At 31.6% G+C, this 24757-nt stretch overlaps 1 protein-coding gene and 1 pseudogene across 23 annotated transcripts in view; both read right to left on the reverse strand.

Moving 5' to 3' along the window:
• Positions 1–531: 531 nt before the first annotated feature.
• The window catches only part of LOC107452993 (uncharacterized protein DDB_G0286299), an 81100-nt gene continuing 56874 nt past the window's right edge, over positions 532–24757 (reverse strand). For 22 of the 23 annotated variants that reach the window (XM_043051434.2, XM_071187905.1, XM_043051437.2 and 19 more), the window contains 5 exons: positions 23931–23975; positions 17860–17964; positions 5174–5242; positions 3822–3890; positions 532–780 (listed from right to left, as the gene is read on the reverse strand). In XM_043051434.2, the coding sequence (XP_042907368.1) occupies positions 586–780; positions 3822–3890; positions 5174–5242; positions 17860–17964; positions 23931–23975 (483 nt within the window). In that variant the 3' untranslated portion in view covers positions 532–585. Of the gene's footprint in view, positions 781–3821; positions 3891–5173; positions 5243–17859; positions 17965–23930; positions 23976–24757 lie in introns of those variants that run through there. The other variant, XM_071187914.1, reaches the window with a different exon arrangement.
• On the reverse strand, positions 12903–13710 carry LOC107453000 (uncharacterized; annotated as a pseudogene).

The following is a 24757-nucleotide window of genomic DNA, read 5'->3' on the forward strand; positions in this document are numbered from 1 at the left end:
CCAAAATGTTTTCGGGGATGAAAGGGTGCACATTATTGAATGGTCAACCCTGTTCCTTGATTTCAATCACCATGAAATTAAGAGGTGACATCCTTGATAGGGCTGTATATACTTAAGATAAAAAGTTTCAGTCTGTGGCTGAATTTAGGAATGCAATAAGTGAATAGGGAAAAACTGGTGTTAGTGCCCTCCAAGGATCCTATATTTCAAGTCAGACATAAATATGCTGGATATGATAGCTATCGATAAAAGTGCCCTTTTTTGAAGAAACACTTTCCCATTCCTTAATTACATATTATGAATCCAATCTAAGTATGTAGAATGTAAGTAAAGATGTATTTGTGTATAGAGTTTACAAATAACACATTTCATTCTCATTGTTTTTCTTTGAATCCATTTAAGGCAAAAAACAAAGGCAGCTATATTTCAGTGAAACATATCTAATAATAAAAATTTCAACACAATTCTCTGTCTTGAAAATCGTTCTTTTTAAAACAGATAGAAAACACTGACAGACATCATTCAGTAATATAACATAGTAAAATTTTTTTAATGAAATATTAATATTTACATTTTTATATTAGATTAGTTACATAGCTCCGAACATTTCATTATTGCTGCGGCTTCGTCAGTAGTGTTCCTTAAAATAGCTTTTAATTGTTCATTTGATAATGTACTAAAATTCTCTTGAAGATAACTTAGAACGTTATGTCGAAACAAACGTTCACTTTCTTTTGCTGGAGCATTTCTCGTTCTCGGGACTTTCTTTTCTGTTAGACTCTAAAAAAGAAAAGTTTATGTAGTGAAGGTATTAGATTTTAACTTTATCATGAAATTTATTTTTAATTAAAAAGAAAACTAAAAATACTTTGGGAAATTCCTGACATTAATATCATATATATGTTCTTTGTTTTTATCATTTAATGCATACTCAATTTTGTATACTCTTCAAAAAGAATATATCATTCAAATCATTAATTTATTTTCACAAATTAGATTGACACATTTGAGTTTGGCACAAATAATAAAAAATTTTATTTCATGACTTTCTAATTAAAATTGTTACAAGTTGCCACTAGTGTGACAATTATCCTAGCTTTGACGATAAAAAAAATTCCTATATATTTGAAACATTTAAATAAGCAACATAAGATAACAGATACATAACTAAACACTACCGCAATTTTTCTAGTGCGATTTGTTTGCTTCTGCACAACTTCAGTTGGTTTCAAAATTTTTTAAAGAAATTTCAGTGATAGGATTATCAATTAAAACACCATGAACAGTTCGTACAATTAAAAATACATTTAAAATATTATTATAGAAAATACATCATATAGCTGCAATGTATGCAGCCAGAGAGAGATGATGTTTGATTTTTATCCCAATAATAAAACCATGTGAATGGTGGGCGATTCATGGGGACACTTTTTACTTTTCATTTCTCTTTGTTATTTCAATGGAAAAAAAGAAAGTTTGAAATTTAATAAAAACATTTAAAATTGAGAGTTTTACTGTGGTGCATTTGGATGTAAAGAAAACTTAGTCTAAAGAAAACAATTTCAAAGATAAGTTATTTTATCAGGTTTCAGAGTTACACTTGTATTATTTACTTTATCACATTTGCATGTAGATCATTATATAAAATTACATACTAGGCTAAGTTTTGGTGACATTCTGCTCCTTTCCTGCTTTGTTTAGTTATGTTAAACTTTGTTTTACTCTATATATTGCACTTGAAAGAATAAATTCTTTAATATTATTCTTAAGGCCTGGATTGCCTGGCTGTTATGGCGTTCCTGAGAGTGAAAGTTTGATTCTAGCTGAGGAAATAATCCCTACAGATTAAATGGTAACTGGTGCAACATAAATCTGTTGGTGTCACAAAGACCTCCAAGTTCCCATAACAAATCAATACCTCTGGGGTTACTGGTACCTCTCACCTCTTGTCTTCTGGGTAAGGTTCAAAATTACAAGTCTACGGAGTTGAACACTAATGGTCGTAAACTCAAATTTGGATTGGCAACTCAACAATGGTTAGAAAATAATATTTTTTTAAAATTTCAGCAGCTTGCTTTAAGTTAATTTAGTTAATAAAATATATATACTCAAGGAAAATAAGTGTTATGAAAAATTTTAAAACTATATGATAAATACAATTTGATATGCAAAGGTATTTTTAACAATTTATAGTTCCTCTATGGAACTGCCAGCCTTTTTTAACGCAATAATATATTTAAAAAAAATAAAAGACTAGCAGTGGTGTCATTTCAGGAGTAAAGTTAAAATAAAATCCAAAATTTTAAAAGAGTTAAAATTTTAAAGATTTTTTTGAATTAATTTTAAAATAACTTTTAATCTAGCTAGTCTGAAATAGATTTCAATCTTGTTTACTAAAGATTGAGTATTTTACTGTTCTGCAAACATTGAATCTGAATTCCCAAATCTATAAACTTTCCTTCCTTGCTTTAAAAACAAACAAACCAAAAAAGAGAACTAGTTTTATCTATCACACGGCTACCTTCTTTCTAAACCAAAATTGTTGAAAGACATGGACATCGTGACTCTGATGTTGGGGACAACAAGATATAGAAAAAATATAGCAGTACACTTCCTCTACCTTGACCGCAGCTCAATGATATACATCCCTAACTATATAAAAATTTAAGTTGAAATATTAATATATATATTCATAAATGTTTAAAAATACAGAAAGTCTTAACTTTGCAAGTTGCCAACAGCAAAAGAGGAAAAAAACACACAAGAGAAAGAAAACAATTAGTCTGAACTTAGTCCAGTATATTTAATATTTATTCTTCAAGTATTGCTTTAGTCTTATGCAAAAGAATCAGTAATTGTATGGGAACAAGTTTAGTTTAAAGAAACTTTAAACGGATGCAGATCAAAACGTCCTATTATATATGCGTTATAATTTCTCTTTTTTTTTTCAGGCATGAAATTGGACAAAAATATAAATGCAGGGAAGGAGTGATCTATGAAATCAATAAGATTTATAAAAACATAACTTTTAACTCTGCCTTGAGATTTTTATTTTAGATTAAAAGTGTCAGAAGCATTTAGACAGAGAAATTTAAATAAACATAAACAAACGCATATCAAAACACCCTATTATATAAACTTTATATTTTCTCCTTTTTTAATATAAAGGGATTTAACAATATTGTTTGCAAGCCCTTTCTGTCTGTAAATTAATCTCTTTTGCTTATTTGTTCTTTTGTTTAAAATATCTCTAATTTAGTTTCTAATCAAAATTATTAAACTGTACCGAAGAAACTCTAAAGACGAAAACCAAGTGCACCTAGTTGCTATAAATAAACTTAATTTTACGTCAAGAGAATTAACTGTACATTGAGCCTAACAAAGTTTTGATTTTAAAAGCTTCTTTTATACATTATTTTTATTTTTACAAAAGAAAAAAAATTATAATAATAGGATTAACTGAATTTCAGGTTTTCTGAAAGCTTTAAATAAAAAAATTCAGATGCTATGGATCATAAATAAATTCCCTTTTTGAATGTTACTATCAATTTTCTGCAATTTCTTTTTATTAATTTCCAGAATTTTTTGTTACTTAAACTTTTTAGTTTGCCAGACATTAACTGTATTACTGAATTTACTTATCAAACTAAAAAATGAGTTAAAAAAATATTTTCAAGTTTAAAGAATTTTCTAATGTGTCTAAAAATAAGGAGAGTTCTTGATAAATCAAGAGAAACCGAAGTCTAGTGGTCTACTTTTTTTTCCAGAAGAGTTAGCACCAACATTACATGTTCTATATAATAATAATTTTTTTTAGAAACCTTTGTATTTGTCTCTTGCTTTTTCTTTGGCACTGTCTTCGATTTTTTGACTTCACCATGATATGGCTCCTGAAAAATTTTTAAAAAATTTAAGTAGTTGATTAACAATATGTAATACAATTAAATGGGAAAAAGTAAATGAAGAATACAAAATTTTTAATGAATGAAATGAAAGAGCAATTTAATAAAATATTTGGAAATTTTGTTTGATTACACTATTTTCTTTTCAGTGCAAATGATCGTTTATTTTCTATAAGCCTGTGTGAAATCAGAAAGTTTCTTATATTTTAAGCATTCTGCAAATGTTGGTAGGGGTTGTGTGGATCTGTTTTGCCATCTGCATTGCTAACACTTTCCTCCTCTTCAGCTTCTTTCATTTATGGAATGAACATCCCTATAAGTTTTAACATTTACATCAGCTGATGCATAAACATCTGTGTTTGAGGCATTTTACGAATAATAAAACATATCATCATTTTCTTTTTCTCCATCAGCAACAAGAATCACCATTCTTCTACTCAAAACAAAATAACTTCAATTTCTTTTTAAATGTTGGTAGAATTTCTGAATGATAGATGCAGGAAATGGCTAGTGTCAAAATTTATCTTAACAGTTATAATACACTATTAGAATATCATTTGTGGCAGGACAATTAAAACAAGACAACACAGAAAAACAAAAGCTGTAGGAATGATGGATTGAAGCTCAACTACAGTTAAATTTTAAATGCTAGAATAATCTACCCCATAGTCTGCAACTGAATACCAGAAAACTTTAAAAGATAATATAAGCGGTGGTTTGTAAGAATAGGTTCACATAGCTGAATGTTAGCGGCAGCTGAGTCTTAACCACTTAATCCAAATTGTCAACATAGGCTGCCAACCACTACACTTTTTGGAAAATATTTAATAGAATGGTAAGTAATTAAAAAATAAAGCTTTCTGAATTTTTGGTAATGTTGTCAACATTTTAAAAGTCTCACCAAGAAACAGCTGGGAGAAAGAGGTTTTTCACATCAACTATTGAAACATTTACATGTAGAGGTGTAGAAAATAACTTTAAAAGAAATTTATGAAACAAAGAATAATATATTAAAATATAAACTTTAGCTATTATTTGTTACTTAAACTTTTTAGTTTGCCAGACATTAACTGTATTACTGAATTTACTTATCAAACTAAAAAATGAGTTAAAAAAATATTTTCAAGTTTAAAGAATTTTCTAATGTGTCTAAAAATAAGGAGAGTTCTTGATAAATCAAGAGAAACCGAAGTCTAGTGGTCTACTTTTTTTTCCAGAAGAGTTAGCACCAACATTACATGTTCTATATAATAATAATTTTTTTTAGAAACCTTTGTATTTGTCTCTTGCTTTTTCTTTGGCACTGTCTTCGATTTTTTGACTTCACCATGATATGGCTCCTGAAAAATTTTTAAAAAATTTAAGTAGTTGATTAACAATATGTAATACAATTAAATGGGAAAAAGTAAATGAAGAATACAAAATTTTTAATGAATGAAATGAAAGAGCAATTTAATAAAATATTTGGAAATTTTGTTTGATTACACTATTTTCTTTTCAGTGCAAATGATCGTTTATTTTCTATAAGCCTGTGTGAAATCAGAAAGTTTCTTATATTTTAAGCATTCTGCAAATGTTGGTAGGGGTTGTGTGGATCTGTTTTGCCATCTGCATTGCTAACACTTTCCTCCTCTTCAGCTTCTTTCATTTATGGAATGAACATCCCTATAAGTTTTAACATTTACATCAGCTGATGCATAAACATCTGTGTTTGAGGCATTTTACGAATAATAAAACATATCATCATTTTCTTTTTCTCCATCAGCAACAAGAATCACCATTCTTCTACTCAAAACAAAATAACTTCAATTTCTTTTTAAATGTTGGTAGAATTTCTGAATGATAGATGCAGGAAATGGCTAGTGTCAAAATTTATCTTAACAGTTATAATACACTATTAGAATATCATTTGTGGCAGGACAATTAAAACAAGACAACACAGAAAAACAAAAGCTGTAGGAATGATGGATTGAAGCTCAACTACAGTTAAATTTTAAATGCTAGAATAATCTACCCCATAGTCTGCAACTGAATACCAGAAAACTTTAAAAGATAATATAAGCGGTGGTTTGTAAGAATAGGTTCACATAGCTGAATGTTAGCGGCAGCTGAGTCTTAACCACTTAATCCAAATTGTCAACATAGGCTGCCAACCACTACACTTTTTGGAAAATATTTAATAGAATGGTAAGTAATTAAAAAATAAAGCTTTCTGAATTTTTGGTAATGTTGTCAACATTTTAAAAGTCTCACCAAGAAACAGCTGGGAGAAAGAGGTTTTTCACATCAACTATTGAAACATTTACATGTAGAGGTGTAGAAAATAACTTTAAAAGAAATTTATGAAACAAAGAATAATATATTAAAATATAAACTTTAGCTACCACTTAAAGAAATTTTCCCAAAAAGCGTAAAAAGTTGGCAGCCATACTGATATACTTCATCAGACGCCAAGCTACAGTGTCACCTGTCATGTCTCTTTGACAGGTGACACTGTTGAGCTCAGCATTTGGCAAAATATGCTAAAAAGTGTTGCAATCTTAAATTTAATTAGAAAAAATTATATTTACGATTTAAATATTCTTCCATATTTTCTCATTGAAGTTTGTGCGTGTTATTGTGCTCTTAATCTAAATATGCAAACATTTACTGCTAATCTAATTTTCATTAAAGAATTTGTAGCTCATACATTGGTCTACAAATGAATGCACTTTAAATTATCTGTCTGCTATGATTTTAAGTATAAATTGGTCTACAAATGAATGCACTTTAAATTATCTGTCTGCTATGATTTTAAGTATAAAAAATATATTTATAGTTTTCTTAAAGTTTTTTTAACTATACCTGATTCAAAACAATAAAAAAATTTTAATTACAAATTTTCTTGGTTAAAAATTGGTTAATTTCGTATAATATTCATAATTTAAACTTTCAATGCCCTGAAATTAAAATAACATAAAAAATAGACATTCATTGTAAATAAATAATATGACACAATATTATTCAAAAATAATGACATGTTCCCCATAGTTAACAATATCAGATTTTACAATAAAATTAAGCAAACTATCCCTTAATATCAAATACAAAAGTCTGCATAATTGCATATTTACTTACTAAAAATATTGGTTTAATTTTCAATTAATAATTTTTGTCAAATGCTGTAAACAGATTATAGATGAAATGTAGTTTTATTGGATATAAATTAGTGTGTAACTTTTATTTCATTATTCATAAATGAGAACAGAAACTTTCCTTAGAGAATACTGGTGACAATAAATGTTTGTATTGTTTTTTATATTAAAATAAATGCAAACTTTTATTCCATGAAACATACACTCATGTTTGTGAAAATTTAAGCATGAGGTTATACAAATTGAACCAAACTTACATGAAACGTAAAGTGAGGTAAGACATGCAAATTATTAGAATTACAAATCTATTGCGCATGCATGGAATGAGAACAGACTCCCTATCAGCTGCTTGTTCCATGTATATAGAGAACTGTAAAAATCAGTTTATCGTTTTCTGTCTGCAGTAAACGTTTAATTAGTGAACGATATGCCATGTGAAAAGTGGGGAGTGCCATATCAACAACCGACGGAGTCCATACTAGGTCATATCATCGAAGTGCGAGAGCATGGATTTTCGACAAATAGTAGCCTATACGCTGTGTGGTGTCACAACAGTAATGCATGTTTAAAAAAATTAACACAGAAGAAACAAACAAGATGAAAACCTGGAAGTAGAGCACACAATAGCAGAATAGTTCGGGACACGTCATCCGCATGACTGTGATGGTTGGCATTCTTTTGTATGTTGGTAAAACGTTGGAGCACAACTACAGATGTTTTGTTGCATAGCTTGACGGCTCACCACCATCTCCTGCAGTATCAACAGAGTGCAAGGATTTTTCTATGCAGGATTCCTCTGTCTCTGAATCGCCAACTCCTTTTACTTTAATGGGCTCAGCAACACAGCCCATGGTGTGCCCAGTAACAACAAGTTGTTTGCAGACAAATCTTGCTACAATCTAGAGTACAAAGATGCAAGAACATGCATCAGACATTACAGAGGGGGATGTCTGTTTCAACAGTATGATTACCTAGCTTCATACCGCACAAATACCTGGTATTATAGTGTGGGAAGCTATTGGTTATAATTGTCGATCCAATCTAGTGTAAATTGCAGGCAGCCTCCATACTGATTGTTACATAAAGGAAAATTATAGAGCCAGAGGTCCTTCCCATTCTTCAATACATTCCATGCGCTGTATTTTAGCAGGATAATGCCTGTTCACACATTTCTAAGACTGCACAAGCCATCTTTAGTGAACAGCAGATATTGCTTTTTCCACAACCAGGTTATTCCCCTGATATGTCGCCTATTAAGCATGTCAGGGATTTCATGAGTCAGCGTTCTGCTGATAGGGCACATGGTAAGACTGAACTTTGATGTAAATTAAAAACCACATAGAATGCCATTTTGTGAGATCTATTTTTAAAAACTCAGCAATTACTTACAACGAGTGTTAATTTAAAGAAAAACTCTAAGTACACCAATAAAAATTAAGCAAAATAGTTTAATATATTATCAAGGAAAAAATCTACATGGTAGCATAAAGAAAAAGTAAAAGATATAATGAAATAGTTAGTTGGATAGTTCTATGAATCACGCTCGGCCAGGTAATTAAAAATTTAATTTCACAATTAAGATGTTAGGACGACATATTAGATACTGAGATATTTTAAGATGCTTAAAAATTTTGGCTACATATTTGACAGTTCTTTTTTCGGTATCTTTACACTCTTTGTAGTGACTTATAAGACATCAACACTATTTTAGATAATCAATGCTGAAGTCACCAGAAAAAATCAAACATGTATCATTATTTTTTGAAAAAATAGTATACTTAGTAAACAGTCAGCTGTTTTGCATTAAATAGTTTTAAACAGCATAATGTTTTTAATTTCTTAACAAGATTTTATTCTTAGCTAGCAGGCAAGTTTTTTTTAAATCAAAACTTGACAATAATTTAGAAAAGAACTTTAATTTAAATGAAAACCTAAATTAAAGTACTAAAAAAATTGATCAGTATATTAATAAAAAAATAATATAAGTTATAGCGTAAAGAATATGATTTATAAAAAAATTAAAATTTAATTAAATAGTTGGTAAAACAGTTTTGCAAAACAGGCACAGGTGATAAAAAAAATTATTTTAAGATTAAGACGATATATATGTTAGACAAATAAAGTCTAAAAGGGTTTAAGGTTTGATCTTCATCAGTCGTTTCAGATGACGATCTTTTGGTAAATTAAGTTTTTATAAACATTAAAACAAATAACCAATTAAAATTTAAAGAATAAATTTAATTTAAACATAGTTAAGAATTACAAATAAAAATACAGAAAGTTAAATAAAATTAAGATTATTGTAGAGCCATGCATCACCGACCAGGCCACGAGGTAAACTGCCAGTAACGTCGGTTGCTCGTAGAAAAACCGGTTTCACATGAGTCACTGCAAGTTGAAGTGAAAGTGCTCTTTTGCATCACCAAGTAAAGGTGAAATTATAGGAGCAGGGCACCGCCGCTGTACTCCTCCTCCAGCAAATACTACAAGTATTTGGGATTAAATCGAACTCTCCTGCCAGATCGTGTCGTTGTCTGCGGAGGTTCAGCTAATTGTGTGGTCGTTGGAGTTATCACAGTATGAGATAATTTTGATGTCACAGTTCGCTCAATGTCTTTGAGGAGAAAAGCTGGTTTTAGACGGTCAACACTGATCACTGAAGCTTTTCCAGAAATGTCCAGACAAAAAATTTTTTCTGAACGACTGAGTACTCTATATGGTCCATCATAAGAGGCTTGAAGGGGTCTCTTTACACTGTCACGTCTCACAAACACATGAGAGCATGATTCAAGAGTTGGGTGGACGAAAACCTTTACGTTTGTATGTGAAGAAATTGGAATTGGTTTCAGTTCTGACATGCAGGTTCGAAATTTTTGAAGGAACTCGTGTGGATCAACATTTGAAGTCGAAGGATCGATGAACTCCGCTGGTAGTCGTAGGGGGGTTCCATAGACGAGTTCAGCACTGGTGCATCCTAGGTCTTCTTTTACAGCAGATCTTAGTCCAAGAAGTACAATAGGAAAGGATTCAGTCCATTTTATATTGGGGTGGCATTTGAGACCTTGTTTTAGAGCTCTGTGAAAGCATTCGACGAGACCATTGCTGGAAGGATGGTACGGTGTTGTACGCACTCTAGCTGCTCCAATCATTCGAGACAGTTGAAGGAAAAGGCTACTCTCGAATTGACGGCCTTGGTCTGTCGTGATGATGGAAGGAATGCCAAACCTAGAAAACCAGTTATTGACGAGTGCTCGGGCAACTGTTTCGGCAGTAACCTCTGGGATGGAAACAGCTTCAGGCCACCTTAAGAATCTGTCAATGCATGTCAAGAGATACTGGTATCCATCAGAAGGAGGGAGCGGTCCGACAAGGTCAATGTGTATGTGGTCAAACCGTCGAGATTGTAACTCGAAAGGTTGTAGAGGAGACTGTGTGTGTCGGATCACTTTGTTTTTCTGGCAGCTGACACAGGAGCGGGACCATTCTACAACATCTTTGGCTATGGATGTCCATACGAAGCGAGAGAGGACAAGCTTCTTCGAAGCATGGATTCCAGGATGTGTCAAATTGTGAAGAGACATAAAAATACTTTTTCGAAAGTCTTTTGGCACATATGGACGAACTCTGCTGGTCACACAATATAAGGGGTATGGGCCGTTCAATTTCATAGGCTGCAACTTCAAAGTCGTTGTAGAGTTTTCACATTCAGTGAGTAGTTGCTTTAGTTCTGCATCAGTTCTTTGGGCATCAGCAATTTTAAGAAATCAACTGGTGGAAGGTGTATTGAGTTCAATCGTGAGAGACTGTCAGCTACTACATTATCACTTCCAGAAACATGTCGAATTTCAGTACTGAATTGGGCTATAAAATCTAATTGTCAAAGCTGGTGTGGTGAGCATGAATCTGAGTTTTTTAAATTCATAAATTAAGGGACGATGGTCAGTAAAAATTATGAAATTTTGAGCTTCAAGATTATGATGGAAGTGTTTTATAGCTGCATAAATGGCAAGTAATTTGCGATCATAGGCACTGTGCAATTTGGTTTCAGTTAGTGAAAGCTTATGGGAAAAAAACGAGGGGTTTTGGTCCATTAGGAGTATCAGTATTTAAAACAGCGCCAATAGAGGTATTGGAAGCATCTACCATTAAAGAAAGTTGCTGATTTGGTGTTTGATAACTAAGAATAGCAAAATTAGCTATTTCTTGTTTGCATTTTTCAAATGCCGAAATTGCTGCGTCTGTCCACTGGATTAAGCGTTTGTCTTCGAATCTTTCAAATATTCAGTTAGAGGAGCTTGTGCGGCTGCAGCATTTTTAAAAAAACGGCGATAAAAATTTGCAATAACTAAAAAACGTTTAAGTTGGGCAACAGTCTCAGGTTTAGGGAAATCAACTATGGCTTGTACTTTTTCAGGTAAAGGTTGAACACCATCTGAAGAAATCAGACAACCAAGAAATTTAATGGATGATTTTCCTAACACGCACTTTGATGGGCTAAGTTTAAGGCCGTTCTGAGAAAAACGCATAAATATCTCTTGAAGATGTTAGATGTGTTCGTCTTCATTAGCTGAAGCTACGAACACATCATCAAAGTATGGTATGCAGAAGTCTAAGCCCGCTAAAACTTGGTGCATAAATCTTTGGAAAGTTTGACCCGAGTTTTTTTAACCGAAAGGCATGTAAACGTATTCGAATAGTCCGAATGGAGTGGTGACTGTTGTTTTGGGAATATCCAGAGGATTCACCGTAATTTGATGATACGCTCTCGTGGGATCGACAGTTGAAAAAATGGTCTTACCATAAAATAATTGAGTGCAGTCCTGAATATGTGGGACTGGGTATCTGTCAGGAACTGTTATGGAATTAAGTTTTCGGTAATCTCCGCAAGGATGCCAATTACCATTCAATTTGTTAACTACATGTAATGGGCTGGCCCAAGGGCTTTTTGACGGTCTTATAATCCCTTGAGATAAAAGAAAATCAAATTCTTCCCTGGTCGCTTTCATAATTTCAGGCGATAAGCGCCTTGATTATGAAAACACAGGCGGTCCTGTAGTTTCTAAAAAATGGTAAACGGTCGACGGAGTAGGCGTAGGATTTGCATGCGATGGGTTTGTCAATTTCGGAAAGCGTGACAATACCTTATCAAATTTTGAGTTTCCTAAACTAATAGTTAAACTACTTGGAAAATCAATATTAGCAATCTTTCCACGTGATGTTAGTTTAGTTAGATTATCGATTAATCGGCTATTTTTTACATCAACTAATAAATTGAAATGTTTCAGAAAATCGACACCAATAATTGGCTGCTTAACATCGGCAACAACAAAACGCCAAGTGAATGGCCTATGAAGGTTAAAATCTAAAGTTAATATTTTTGTTCCGTACGTTAAAATTTTAGGACCGTTTGCTGCGAATAATACTGAATCATCGGAAACTAGAGTCAATTCCGGAAAGCGTGACAATACCTTATCAAATTTTGAGTTTCCTAAATTAATAGTTAAAACTACTTGGAAAATCAATATTAGCAATCTTTCCACGTGATGTTAGTTTAGTTAGATTATCGATTAATCGGCTATTTTTTACATCAACTAATACATCGAAATGTTTCAGAAAATCGACACCAATAATTGGCTGCTTAACATCGGCAACAACAAAACGCCAAGTGAATGGCCTACGAAGGTTAAAATCTAAAGTTAATATTTTTGTTCCGTACGTTAAAATTTTAGGACCTTTTGCTGCGAATAATACTAAATCATCAGAAACGTTAGTATCAGATGCATAACGCTTTGGCAAGACTGACAAATCAGCACCAGTATCAATAAGCAAATAAAGGTTACTTTTTTGATCGGCCAATAAAATACGATTAATGTGGCGATCGGTATGGTCTTCGTGCGATCGCCTGCTTAATTTTCCGAGTAGTTGCATGGAGAATTACAGCGCGATTACCGAAATTCGTATTATAAAAACAATATCCGTTTTCAGGTTCTTTATATGCGAGTTTTTCTGCGAGTTCTAGAATTGCTGCGATGTTGAGAATTCTTTCTCTCTCTGTTCGGGTTTCGAGACTGTCTCACATAAGAAGTGAGTTCGCTTACTTGTTTAGTGAGCTGAGCGACCTACAATTCGAGTGCAGACGTTTTGTCAGCGGCGACAGTGTTTACGTGTTGATGCGAGGAGAGATCATTAGTTTTGTCAGCAGCTGAAGCTAGCTGGTCTAATTCATCATTGAGAGCTGCTAAAATAGTTTCTACGTTGTTAGGGAGTCTACCAAGCCACAAAGATTTTAAGAGAGGAGTGCCCACATTATCACCTGCGAGTGCTCGCATTCGTGTTAATAATTGGGAAGGTTGCTGGTCACCTAATTCCAGCCCTTGAAGAAGAGTCCGGATTTTTGATTCCTCACTCTCGGAATGCAGCTCTATTAATCGTTTCTTGATAGCTTTGTATTTCTCAGTGGTAGGAGGTTTCAAAACAATATCGCTAATGGAACTTAAAACATCAGAGTCGACAGCTGCAAGCACGTAGTTAAATTTTGTATCATCAGCGGAAATTTTAGCTAAAGTGAATTCTTTTAGCCGGACAAACCACAAGGAGGGATTTGATTTCCAAAATGGAGGTGGTTTGACTGCGACGTGAGCAATTTGATTTTCGTCTAGAGTTTCGTTAGGCATTGTGAAATGTTTAAAAGCAAATAAAAGAAAATTCTGAAATAAGTCGCGAATTTAGTTAACAAGTATGATTAAGGATTAATATCAAAAATAATGTAAATATTAATGCACGCAAACATTGATATAACAAAATCTGCCATGTTTGACTAGAAGTAAAAATAACTATTAAAATTAGACGATAACGAGAAATAAAAAAAAGCCACACAAGAAAATAAAAATTACCGCATGATACTCCCAGTGGAAACCAATTTAAAAATAGACTTACTGAAATTGTTGGAACTCCATATCCTAAGTTGATGTTGAACGCGTGTTCGAAAAAGGGTCACCAATTTGGTAAATTAAGTTTTTATAAACATTAAAACAAATTAACAATTAAAATTTAAAGAATAAATTTAATTTAAACATAATTAAGAATTACAAATAAAAATACAGAAAGTTAAATAAAATTAAGATTATTGTAGAGCCATGCCTTACCGACCAGGCCACGAGGTAAACTGCCGGTTGCTCGCAGAAAAACCGGTTTCACATGAGTCACTGCAAGTTGAAGTGAAAGTGCTTTTTGCATCACCAAGTAAAGGTGAAATTATAGGAGCAGGGCACCGCCGCAACCTCATGCATTCAACTTACGTCGGTAACGTCATGGTCTGTGTTGATCGGCACAGTTTCTTTTAATTTGTTGTTGGTCGTTCTTGCGTGAATCATGACATTATCCGCTTAAAGAGTATTTAAGCTTCCGTTGAAGCATTATTGCTTGTATTCATTCTTTTCGTTAGTCATTCTGTTTGTGACAGTTTGTCTACCAATGTTTCAAAATAAATTTATTGCTTTAGAAACTTCGTTTTCTTATTTTTTTTGTTGACACACAGATAAAATGATATTCTGCGACAATCTAGGATGTCAATATAAGATGTTGAGAAATTTTAAGATGCTTAAAAATGTTCCCTACGTATTTGTATTAAAAATTACAAAATATATATTGAAGAAATTGATAAATATATTATTCCTAATCTATGCATACATATGTATATTATTGAAATTGTTAAAAAAAAGTTATTGAAAAAAGAAACTAAAAAATTAAATATAATCACATTAAATATAAGCATGATCTGATGTATAATCATATTCTATCAAAAGTATGCTTTTATAAAACTCGTCATTCGTTGAATAAAATTTTTTATTCAAATTTCCTTACTAGATTACGAATACATTTTTAGACGACTAAAAAAGAAACATTGAATTGTATCATTAAAAAATAAATAAAAAAGATTAGCAATCCGCTACTAGCAAAAAAATATGAATGAAATTTTACGCTACCCGCACGTAAGGGAAGTTCCTCGTAAGTTAACCACATTTTAATATTAATCGCCCTAGTTAAATATTTCTTCATTGTCACCAAATTATTTTTTTAAAAATAATTAATTTTAGTTTTTCCCAGCTTCTACTTAATAAAAAAAGTTTAAACTTTAGATTTTTCAATAAAAAAATATGTAGATTAACATGGTATAAAAAATTGACACCTCATTATTAAAAATTTTTTCATCTTCAATAAAATTAAATTATAAAAAATTATTATTAAATATTATTTTTTATATGAAATTATCTTTGGGTAAAAAGAGTTTTATAAGTGGGGGCAATTTTTTTTGAATTGCTTAATTAGTTTTAAAAATATGATTGAAAATGCAAAAAGTGAAATTAACATTAAGAGGTTCGAACTTTGGATCTCTCTCCTGAACAAAGTATGGGGACCATGTTTCCCAGATTGCGGCTACCCCCTATATTTGGAAGGTTAAAAATCCAAACATGTAAAAAAAAAAAAATAAATAAAAAAAAATACATGTTTATTCAGAGAAAGTAAGTTTTTTGTCTGAATTTAATTAATTGTTAGCACTATATAATTCACACATTTAAGGTCACCCCCAAGAACCATTAAGATTAAGACTTAGTACGTGAAAATCCAATCATTAGATGAAAGTTATTCAGGGTGATATCTATTTTTGCGGACTGTACATACATTGATACAATACAAAATAAATAACCATTTAACAATTGTAATACACACGCATGATTGAGTATAACACTCATTGGAGTCAGAAGGTATGAAACAGCAGTTAAAAAAGAAACAACAAAGAAGGGTTAATAGGGTATGGTCCCCCTTACAGATAAACAGGCCTTGCAGAGTGATTTCATATTTGAAAAAAGGCAGTTTATCATTTCCTGTGGCAATTGGTCCCACTCATTCAGCAATACTGTTCTCATTCCCTGGATGGTTCTCGGAGAGGGGGAAGCGAGTTGCAATTGCCTATCCCAGAATTGCTCAGTAGGATAGAGGTCTGGAGATTTGGCAGGCCAATCCATCCGGCAAATATTCTCTCTCGCAAAAAATTTGTCAACCAGAAGAGCTTTATGTGGCCTCGCATTACTGTCCATTAAAATGAACTCAAGGCCAACTGCACCCCTGAAAAAAAGAACACGCGGCTCATATCTCATCCCTATACCTGACGCCAGTCACAGAACCTCTTTCAAGGACATGGAGAGGTGTCTGGCCATTCAGAATGACGCCTGCTCAGACCATTAAACCAACTCAACCATAATGGTCGATTTCGCAGACATTGAAGGGTAGGTAGTGGGTCCCTAGTTCTTTCCACATGAGCGTACGGCGAGAACCGGGACTCACAGCGAAAAGAACAGCCGTCCATTGATCCATACTCCCATCTCTATGCTTTCTGCATCATGCTGAACGGACTCTCCTGTTTGTAGAAGTAAGGGGGATGCAAACAGTAGGTCTTTCTGATAACAATCCTCTCTCATGAAGTTGTTTGGAAACAGTCACCCTTGATATACTGGTTACTGTGGCTGCATACAAGTTACGAGAGACCTGAGCTATAGTCCCTGCTATGCCTCGCTATAATGACCAAATGGCTATCCTCTCTGGCCGTTGTAGCTCTTGGACAACCTTGCCCAGGCTTTCTCTTGATTGATCCGGTATTTGGGAACTGTTTTCATAAGTTACACACAACCGCTGGGAGTTGAAATTGAACTCTCTATAAATCTAGACCTGAAATTGGCCTGCTTCTAGTCTCCCCAAAATCATCTAAACGTTAGTGGTTACTAATTTTTACTGTTACAATTTGAATTTACCCTTTTGCTCAAACTAACACCAAGAAATTCGACGAGGTGTGCTAGCGAACAGAATGCTTCTTAACTTAGACACACTTATAATGCCAGTTTCTCAACTGGCTCCGCCTACACACATGTGTACGCTTATGAATTTGCTGCACAAGATTTCCTTTTTGTCTAGTAGCAGTGGTTTTACATTGAGTTCAGTTCTTTCCATGAAATTTCATAAAATATGCAAATTTTCTTCATCTATTTCACCAGTATAATTAAAATTTATTTAGTTTTTTCAGCTAACTAAAAATTAACATATGCTGCGAGCCTTAACATACGCCTTTCAAAAAGAAAGGCTTCATCAAAGAAATTCTGTGTAGCCACCATTTTGTATTATATTGCTTTGGAAAAATTAATTTTTACAATTCACTAGTTATATAATAAAGTTTTATAAATTTTAAAATTTTACATAAATATTTTTCATAATTTTCACCAATTCCATTTTCTCACAAAAAAAATTCATATTTTAAAACCACTACCTCAAAAAATATTGTGATATTTAAAATGAGGACTTGTTTCAATCACAAAGAATCCATAAATTTTCTACACAATATATTAAATTTCATCTTCTTTTAAAAGTTAGTTAAGTTCAATAAAGTTTGTCTATTACATACAATTTATAAAACGTAAACTTAATTTTACATAGCTCTATAAAAGTATTTCTAAAAGTCATTTTGTCCCAATGAAACTTTTGCAAAATAATTTTTCCTGAATTTGTGAGCGAAAGACGAAATTTTTAAAACAAATATAATTTGTATAAAAATTTTATTAGATTATAGAACTTAAGAGGATGACTATTTAACTGTCTGACCTATTATATATCTGTTTACATTATACATAGAGGAGGACAAATTCTTTTGTTTCTACTTTATTAGACATTTATAAAAAAATTTTGCAAGAACTATAAGAAATATTTTCATTCATGACAGCGAGAATTTTGAAATATGTTACATTGGGTACTGACATTAAAAAATTTATAAATACCATAGGCAAAGATCTTTTGACACACAGTTTTAATACTCCTGTCACTTGACTATACCACACAGAATTATCATACATCGTTTCCTCGTAAAGTGGTTTCTTTTTTGTCTATTAAAAACAAAAACATCAGTTTAGATTATTATCAAAAAGGACAATACAAATACAGTACAGAACCCGTTATCCGGAAATCAGAAAACCGGAAAACCAAAAAACCGGAACGAAATTCGATAAATTTTTCAAGCAATTTTAAAAAAAAATTTTTTTTTCCTCATAGGACTTCAGGATTTTTCTTTCTTTTTTGAAAGATGTTTACCTTACCATCATTTCAGAAATAATCATTAGTGTATTACCTCATCGTTTTTTCTTATTTTTAAGATTATTTCCAAATATTTATTTTTTTTAGTTGGGTTTAACACTAAAAAAAAGGCTTTTTGTAGCGATTCAGAAAACCGGAAAAATCAGTTATCCGGAATATCCGGAATAGCGATAGTCCCGATCGTTCCGGATAATCGGTTCTCTACTGTATAAGGCACATTAACCAATTTTTTTTTCTCATAATAATAAAATTTAAGAAAATGCAATTAAAATAATTGAAATTTTCTATTCTAGTCTAACTTAAAGAACTAGACTTAAATAAATCAAAGTTTCTACTAGCTTTCAGAAACAAAATTTCACAATTAAAATAAAAAAAAAACAACTAACCCCTAATATGGAATAATTTTTAGTCTAAAATTTACGATATTATTTGAGACACAGGGTTTTCTATGATCAGAATCACATATCATGATCAAAATCACAATAACTATATAAACCTTATATTTTTCGTAGTTAAAAATGAAGCCAAAAATCTGTATTTAAGTCTTTGTTGATAGTTATATAAACAAAAACAAAAACTGCATAACATGAGGTAATTTAATATAGGAGGTACTTATAGTACAGGAGGTATATCAGAAATGAGTAAGTACTACCATTTAGTGGACAGTTACAAACAGATACTGATATCCAAATAAAGAAAGGGTCAACTTAATGCTGTATAAAAAGGAAAATAGCACAAATAGAGTCACAAGAACAAACATACCCACCTATAACCTTTAAACATGAATTAACTCTTGCAAAGAAATTTAATATACTGCTTAAACCTTTGCCTAACCTAAAATCTAATAATGTTCTTAAATTTATTTCTTAGATCTTGTTAATCAGATTTTCATAGTCAATTTCTCTGTTTTATTAAACAATAAGCTAATAATTATAAAAAGCTTATAAAAGGGCAATCAAATTGTAGTTTTAGACACAGACACTAATTTGGAGAAGTTTTAAAAGATCTGAGTCTTAACAAATTCAATAAAATTAAATATAGTACCAGAACTTCTGTTATTATTCTTAATAATTTATAATATTCCCAACATTAACTAATATACATTGTTCTAGATGCAAAACTTTACCAAAAGTTTATTGGGTTAGTCCCTTTGATCTGTCATTTTGAATATTAGAACTGTTTTTTTAAAATATGCAAAATATATTGTTTTAACTTTTTCCCCTCTTTTTAGCAATAATTATTTTATTCTTAAAAAACTCATATAATTTTGTAAATGAGCTCTATATGTCCAAATCTAAGGATAACATTTAAGTCTCTTTTCATGTAAAATCTTTATTCGCTAATATTCTTTCACCCTGAACATAAGATTACCCCTTTAAAATACAATTACAAAAATTCTACAATAGTCAGGTTGAAATTTTCTAATGCACGCCATTCCTACTTTTTTTCCTATCTAATTTCATTATTAAGAGGGAATTGTATTATGTAATCAATGGAGATAAGTAAAGATCTGTAAAATTCCTACTGAAACAAAACAAAGTTTAAATTTATGAATATATGGTCCAAAGTATAAGGGTAAAAATTTATCGCCACTGCAGCTTCTGAGTCAAAATGTGACCCAGAGGTTATAAGTTTTAGTTAATTTATTATTAAAATTCAAACACTATACAGAACATGTTTTCCTGTATGGTGGAATGGTTAACCCTCCCCAATTTGAGTAGAGTATCAGTCATATAAAAATCGCGGACCAAGAATCTCCCATGTGTTTCAATACTGATCCCGCTATTCCCCGCGTAGGTTGAAAAAACATCATTTGATGCTTGTTTTTGCTGTTAGATGGCACTAGAGGGTTCAGGAATTTCTTTTCTCTTGGTTGATTCTTTTCTCATGTATTTGTGAGTTTGCATGCTTTTTGCTTTCCTTTCGTGTGATATAGATTTGCCGAGTGTCACTGGTGTGAATAACAAACAAAAATATCTTGATTATGAAGATAAGTGATTCGAAGTATTCTCTAAATCAGGTCAGCGATGATGGTAGGGAAGACTCATCGGAAATTCAGTTATCTGGAAGTGAATCTGAAGATTCCGATGATGATGGAAGAATTCAGAGTGCTCATTCATGGATGAAAATAAATATTAATAACCCTTCTCATGCTCCCTTCAGATACCAGTTTTCTCAAAGTACTTGCGAATATAAGTGAAGAAGATGGAATTTCTCAGCTTATTTATGGATAGAGACTTACAAGAATTGATAGTAAATTAAACAGATTTGCCTCTCAACATCAGGCATAAAAGTGGTCGAAAACAAAAAAAAACTGAACTTTTACAACGTAGAGGGAGGGGGGGGGTGTTCTATGTAATACTGTGATATCGAGGATACATATACATACATATAAAAGCAACTTTCAACTCTACTGGGAGATTTAAAGTGACAGAAGCATTTAGACAGCGAAATTTAAAATTTTTTTAAAATATAATTTTAAAATTTTGATCACTACTACATTAAAGAAAATTAAGCATTTATAGGAAGTTCCAGCTTAATTATCATTTTAAATTAATTACCCGTCAATCATTTTAAATTAAAACAGTAGCCAACTTTCACCTTAATATCTTCTGATAGATTGTTACTAACAATTTTAGTCACTTTGACTGAAACTTGAATTTATTTTTGTCGGTAGCATCGACTGTAAGCACTTTGTGTTCGCCTTCTAAATTGACTACTATAGTTAAAATACATGCATGTTACTCATAGCTGCTAATCACGTGAATAAGAATCGCGATGTTGGATTTTAAAGTCACGTGAATAAAAATCGCGAAGTTGGATTTTAAAATCGCGTGAATATGAATCACGATATAGGATTTTAAAAGCACGAAAATACGAGCTGCGATATCGAATTTTTAAATTGAGTGAATGTAAATCACGGTATTGGATTTTAAAATAGCGTGAATATGAATTGCGATATTGAATTTTAAAATAGCGTGAATATGAATCGCGATGTTGAATTTTAAAATAGCGTGAATATGAATCGCGATGTTGGATTTTAAAATCGCGTGAATAATAATCGCGATTTCGGATTTTAAAATCGCGTGAATATGAATCGCGATATTGAATTTTAAAATCGCGTGAATATGAATCGCAATATTGAATTTTAAAATCGAGTGAATATGAATCACGATATTGGATTTTAAAAGCACGAAAAGACAAACAGCGATATTGAATTTTAAAATTGCGTAAATAAGAATCACGATGCATAATTTTTAGATGTCGTGAATATTTATCGCAATGAGTAAATTTTAAATCGCGAATAAATACGAAAATCGATGTTTGATATTACAACCGCGTGATAACGAATTGCAATATTGAATTTTAAAAATATGTGAATACGAATCGCGACATTGGATTTTAAACAAATCGCAAAAAGTAACTTTTAAATCAGTTAAATACGAAAATCGATGATTTACATAAAAATCATCTGAATATGAATCGTAAATTTTTCCAATCTATAGCGGAAATTGCGGTTGTCAAGGCAACGGGTATCTGCCGAAATTCCACCCATTTTCTTCTCAAGATCATTTTCGCAGGAGGTTACTGCAGGGGGGGGATTCATCTCAAGTCTGACTATCGTTCTGCTTCAAGTATCCGGCTGCTTGGTTTTCTCTTATTGAACTCCCCAAAAATATAAGCTTTTGGAATATAATCGGAAATTTTAAAAATTGGGAGAAAAAGCAATTTTCCGCTTTTTTGCGGAAGTCTTTCCTACCTGCAACATCCCAATATTAATCTAGGGAAGCGTAAATCCTGGATTCCAACAATTGTTTATGAAATTTTATTTTTTGCCCCTTCTTTTCTGCTAGGCCCAGTAAAAAAGCCTGATTATCAATGGTATTGTTCGAAAAGAGAATCCATAAAAACTCCAATATTTTCAAAAATTATGAAGCGTGATAGTTTTTACTTGTTGACGGGAAATCTCCATTTTGTCAATAATGAAAATTTTGTTCCGTCAATCCATCCTTGAACTTTGCTATAGAAAATTTATGATGTTATTGCAAATATTAGAAAAAAGTTTGGTGAAATAGTTAGTCCCGAAGAACAGCTCACTGTAGATGAATCACCAATGCTCTTCAAAGGTGGTATGTCATGGAAACAGTATATTTCTTTGAAGCGTTTACAATTTGGAATAAACTTTTTCATGCTATGTGAAGCTTCGTTAGGTTAGATATGCGACTTTCTTTTGTATAGGGGAAAAGGTATGTCTCTATTACCGGAATACTCATCATATCCACAATCAACTGCTGTTGTTCTTCACCTATTACACTGATTTTTATACAGAGGATCTTGCGCAACTTTTGATAACTACTATATGTCTCCAAGCTTGGCAGATATTATTGTTTAAAAGAAAACGGGCATATATGGTACACTCTGCCGAAAGAAAAAAGATTTATCTCCAGGTTTTGCAAAAGAAATAGTAGAAAAGAGACAATGCATTGCATATCAGCAAGGAAAAGTTACGGTTCTGAAGTGGAAGGATAGAAAAATAGTAAATATGCTTAGTACTTTCTATGATACTTTATCTGTTTCAGTTCATTCTGGGGCAACAAAAGGAAACACTAAAGCCAAAAGTGACTTATGATTACAACTGTAAAATGAGTGGTGCTGACAGATGCGATCAAAAAATGTCTTAATACCCAAGTACCAGGAAACAACAATAAAAGTATTATAAGAATTTTTTTCTCTTATTGGATCAGTCATTGTGAAATTCATATATAGTATACAAACAAATAACAAGAGCAAAAAAAATCTCTTCTTAATTTTAAATTAGCTGCGATTGAAGAAATTTTCGACAAATATTCTTCTTCTATCAAAACGTACCAGCGATGCTAACGCTGGCTGTATGCGGCTAACAGAAAGGCATTTTGTCGCCACATTCCTCCAAATTTGATAAAAAAGGAATCTAGGAGACAATGTGCGGTATGTTGCTCTAAAAAAGGTAAGAAGATATGCAAAGAGACTCTTATTTGATGTGAAGAGTGCCAAGTTGGACTATGCTTGGAGCCATGTTTCAAGGTCTAGCACACCCAAAAAAACTTTCCATAATAATGATGTCAGTAAAAATAATAAAATTTTTATTACAAGATCAACATATATAAGTTGTCATGTTAACTTATAATGAATTCTTTTTTTCATATTTATGTATATATTCTAACAAAGTGAAACATGTCTTTCTTATATTTTTTCTGTTTTATTACAAAATTTCTGTAAAATTTTTCGAGACAAAACGTTTAAAAACATTGAAAAAAATTAGAAGACTAGCAGTGGTCTTATAGCCTGCTACTCCACTAATTTTGTTAATCCGCGTTTGAATCGACGAACTACAAGCTCAAATAAATTTTTTTGTTTGTCTGAATTTGCTTTCATTAAAGCCGCATAAAGGAAACTAGCAACTAAAACTTGCTAGAAACCCTTTTATTGACACCTGAATAGATAGTTAGAGGCAAAAGAGAATACATTACTGTGCTACATCATTCACATGCTTCATTTATTTTCGTAAATTATTTAAGATATATTTATTTAAGTTTATCACAAATAATATTAAAATTTATAATGTGAAATTCTACGTAAAATTGTAACAAGTTGCCATTAGTGTGACAATTATCCCAGCTTTGGAAATTTTGAAATTAAAAAAATAATTGTTATATAATAAAATACATATTTGAATAGGTAACATAAGATGACAAATAAAAGTAAAAAATACCACAACCTTTTCAGGATGTTTTGTGTTCTTCTGTAGAACTCTGGATGGTTCCTAAAAAATTTTTTTAAGGAAATTTCAGTAATAGTATTATCAATAAAAACATCATGAACTTTTTTCAAAATCAAAAATACATTCAAATATTATAATTGAAAGTATATTATAAATCTGCTATGTAGGTAGTCAGAATGATATGGTTCAAATGGCGATCTAAGATGAAATTTATTATAAATTTCATTTCTCCGTTATTAAAACATCATTTTCTAAAATTTTGGATATAAAACTATGTACCAGGCAAAGATTTGGCAACATTTTCATTTCTTTCCAGCTTTGTTCCTGTATGTTGAGTGTTTTTAACTTTCTTAATCACATTTGAAAGAACAAATTCTGCAAATATTATTTTTAATTTCAGCAGTTTGCTTTCAGATAATTTAGTTTATAAAATATATTTACTAATAATAAGAGTTATAAAGGATTATTTTAAAACAATGCGATAAATGCAGCAAAGTTTATAACAATTTATTCCTTCTTTAGAAAATCGTCAGCTTCTTTTTAATTGCAACAAAATATAAAAAAAAGGGGAAGGCTAAGAGTGGTGTTATAGCTTGTTAATCCGTATTTGAATCATGAACTACAAACTCAAAAAGTAAAAGTTTTTTGCCTGAATTTGCTTTCATTAAAGCCACATACAGGATACTGATAACCAAAACAAGCGAGGAACCCTTTTATTAACACATGAATAGATAGTTGGAAGTCCAAGTTGGATTCTCCAGCAAGATGACTCATATAAATTTTTTAGATCTTCACCGATTTTCGGGGATCAAATTATGCACATA

Source organism: Parasteatoda tepidariorum, chromosome X1 (genome assembly GCF_043381705.1).
Source record: "Parasteatoda tepidariorum isolate YZ-2023 chromosome X1, CAS_Ptep_4.0, whole genome shotgun sequence".
In the NCBI taxonomy this organism is placed as follows: Eukaryota; Metazoa; Arthropoda; class Arachnida; order Araneae; family Theridiidae; genus Parasteatoda; species Parasteatoda tepidariorum.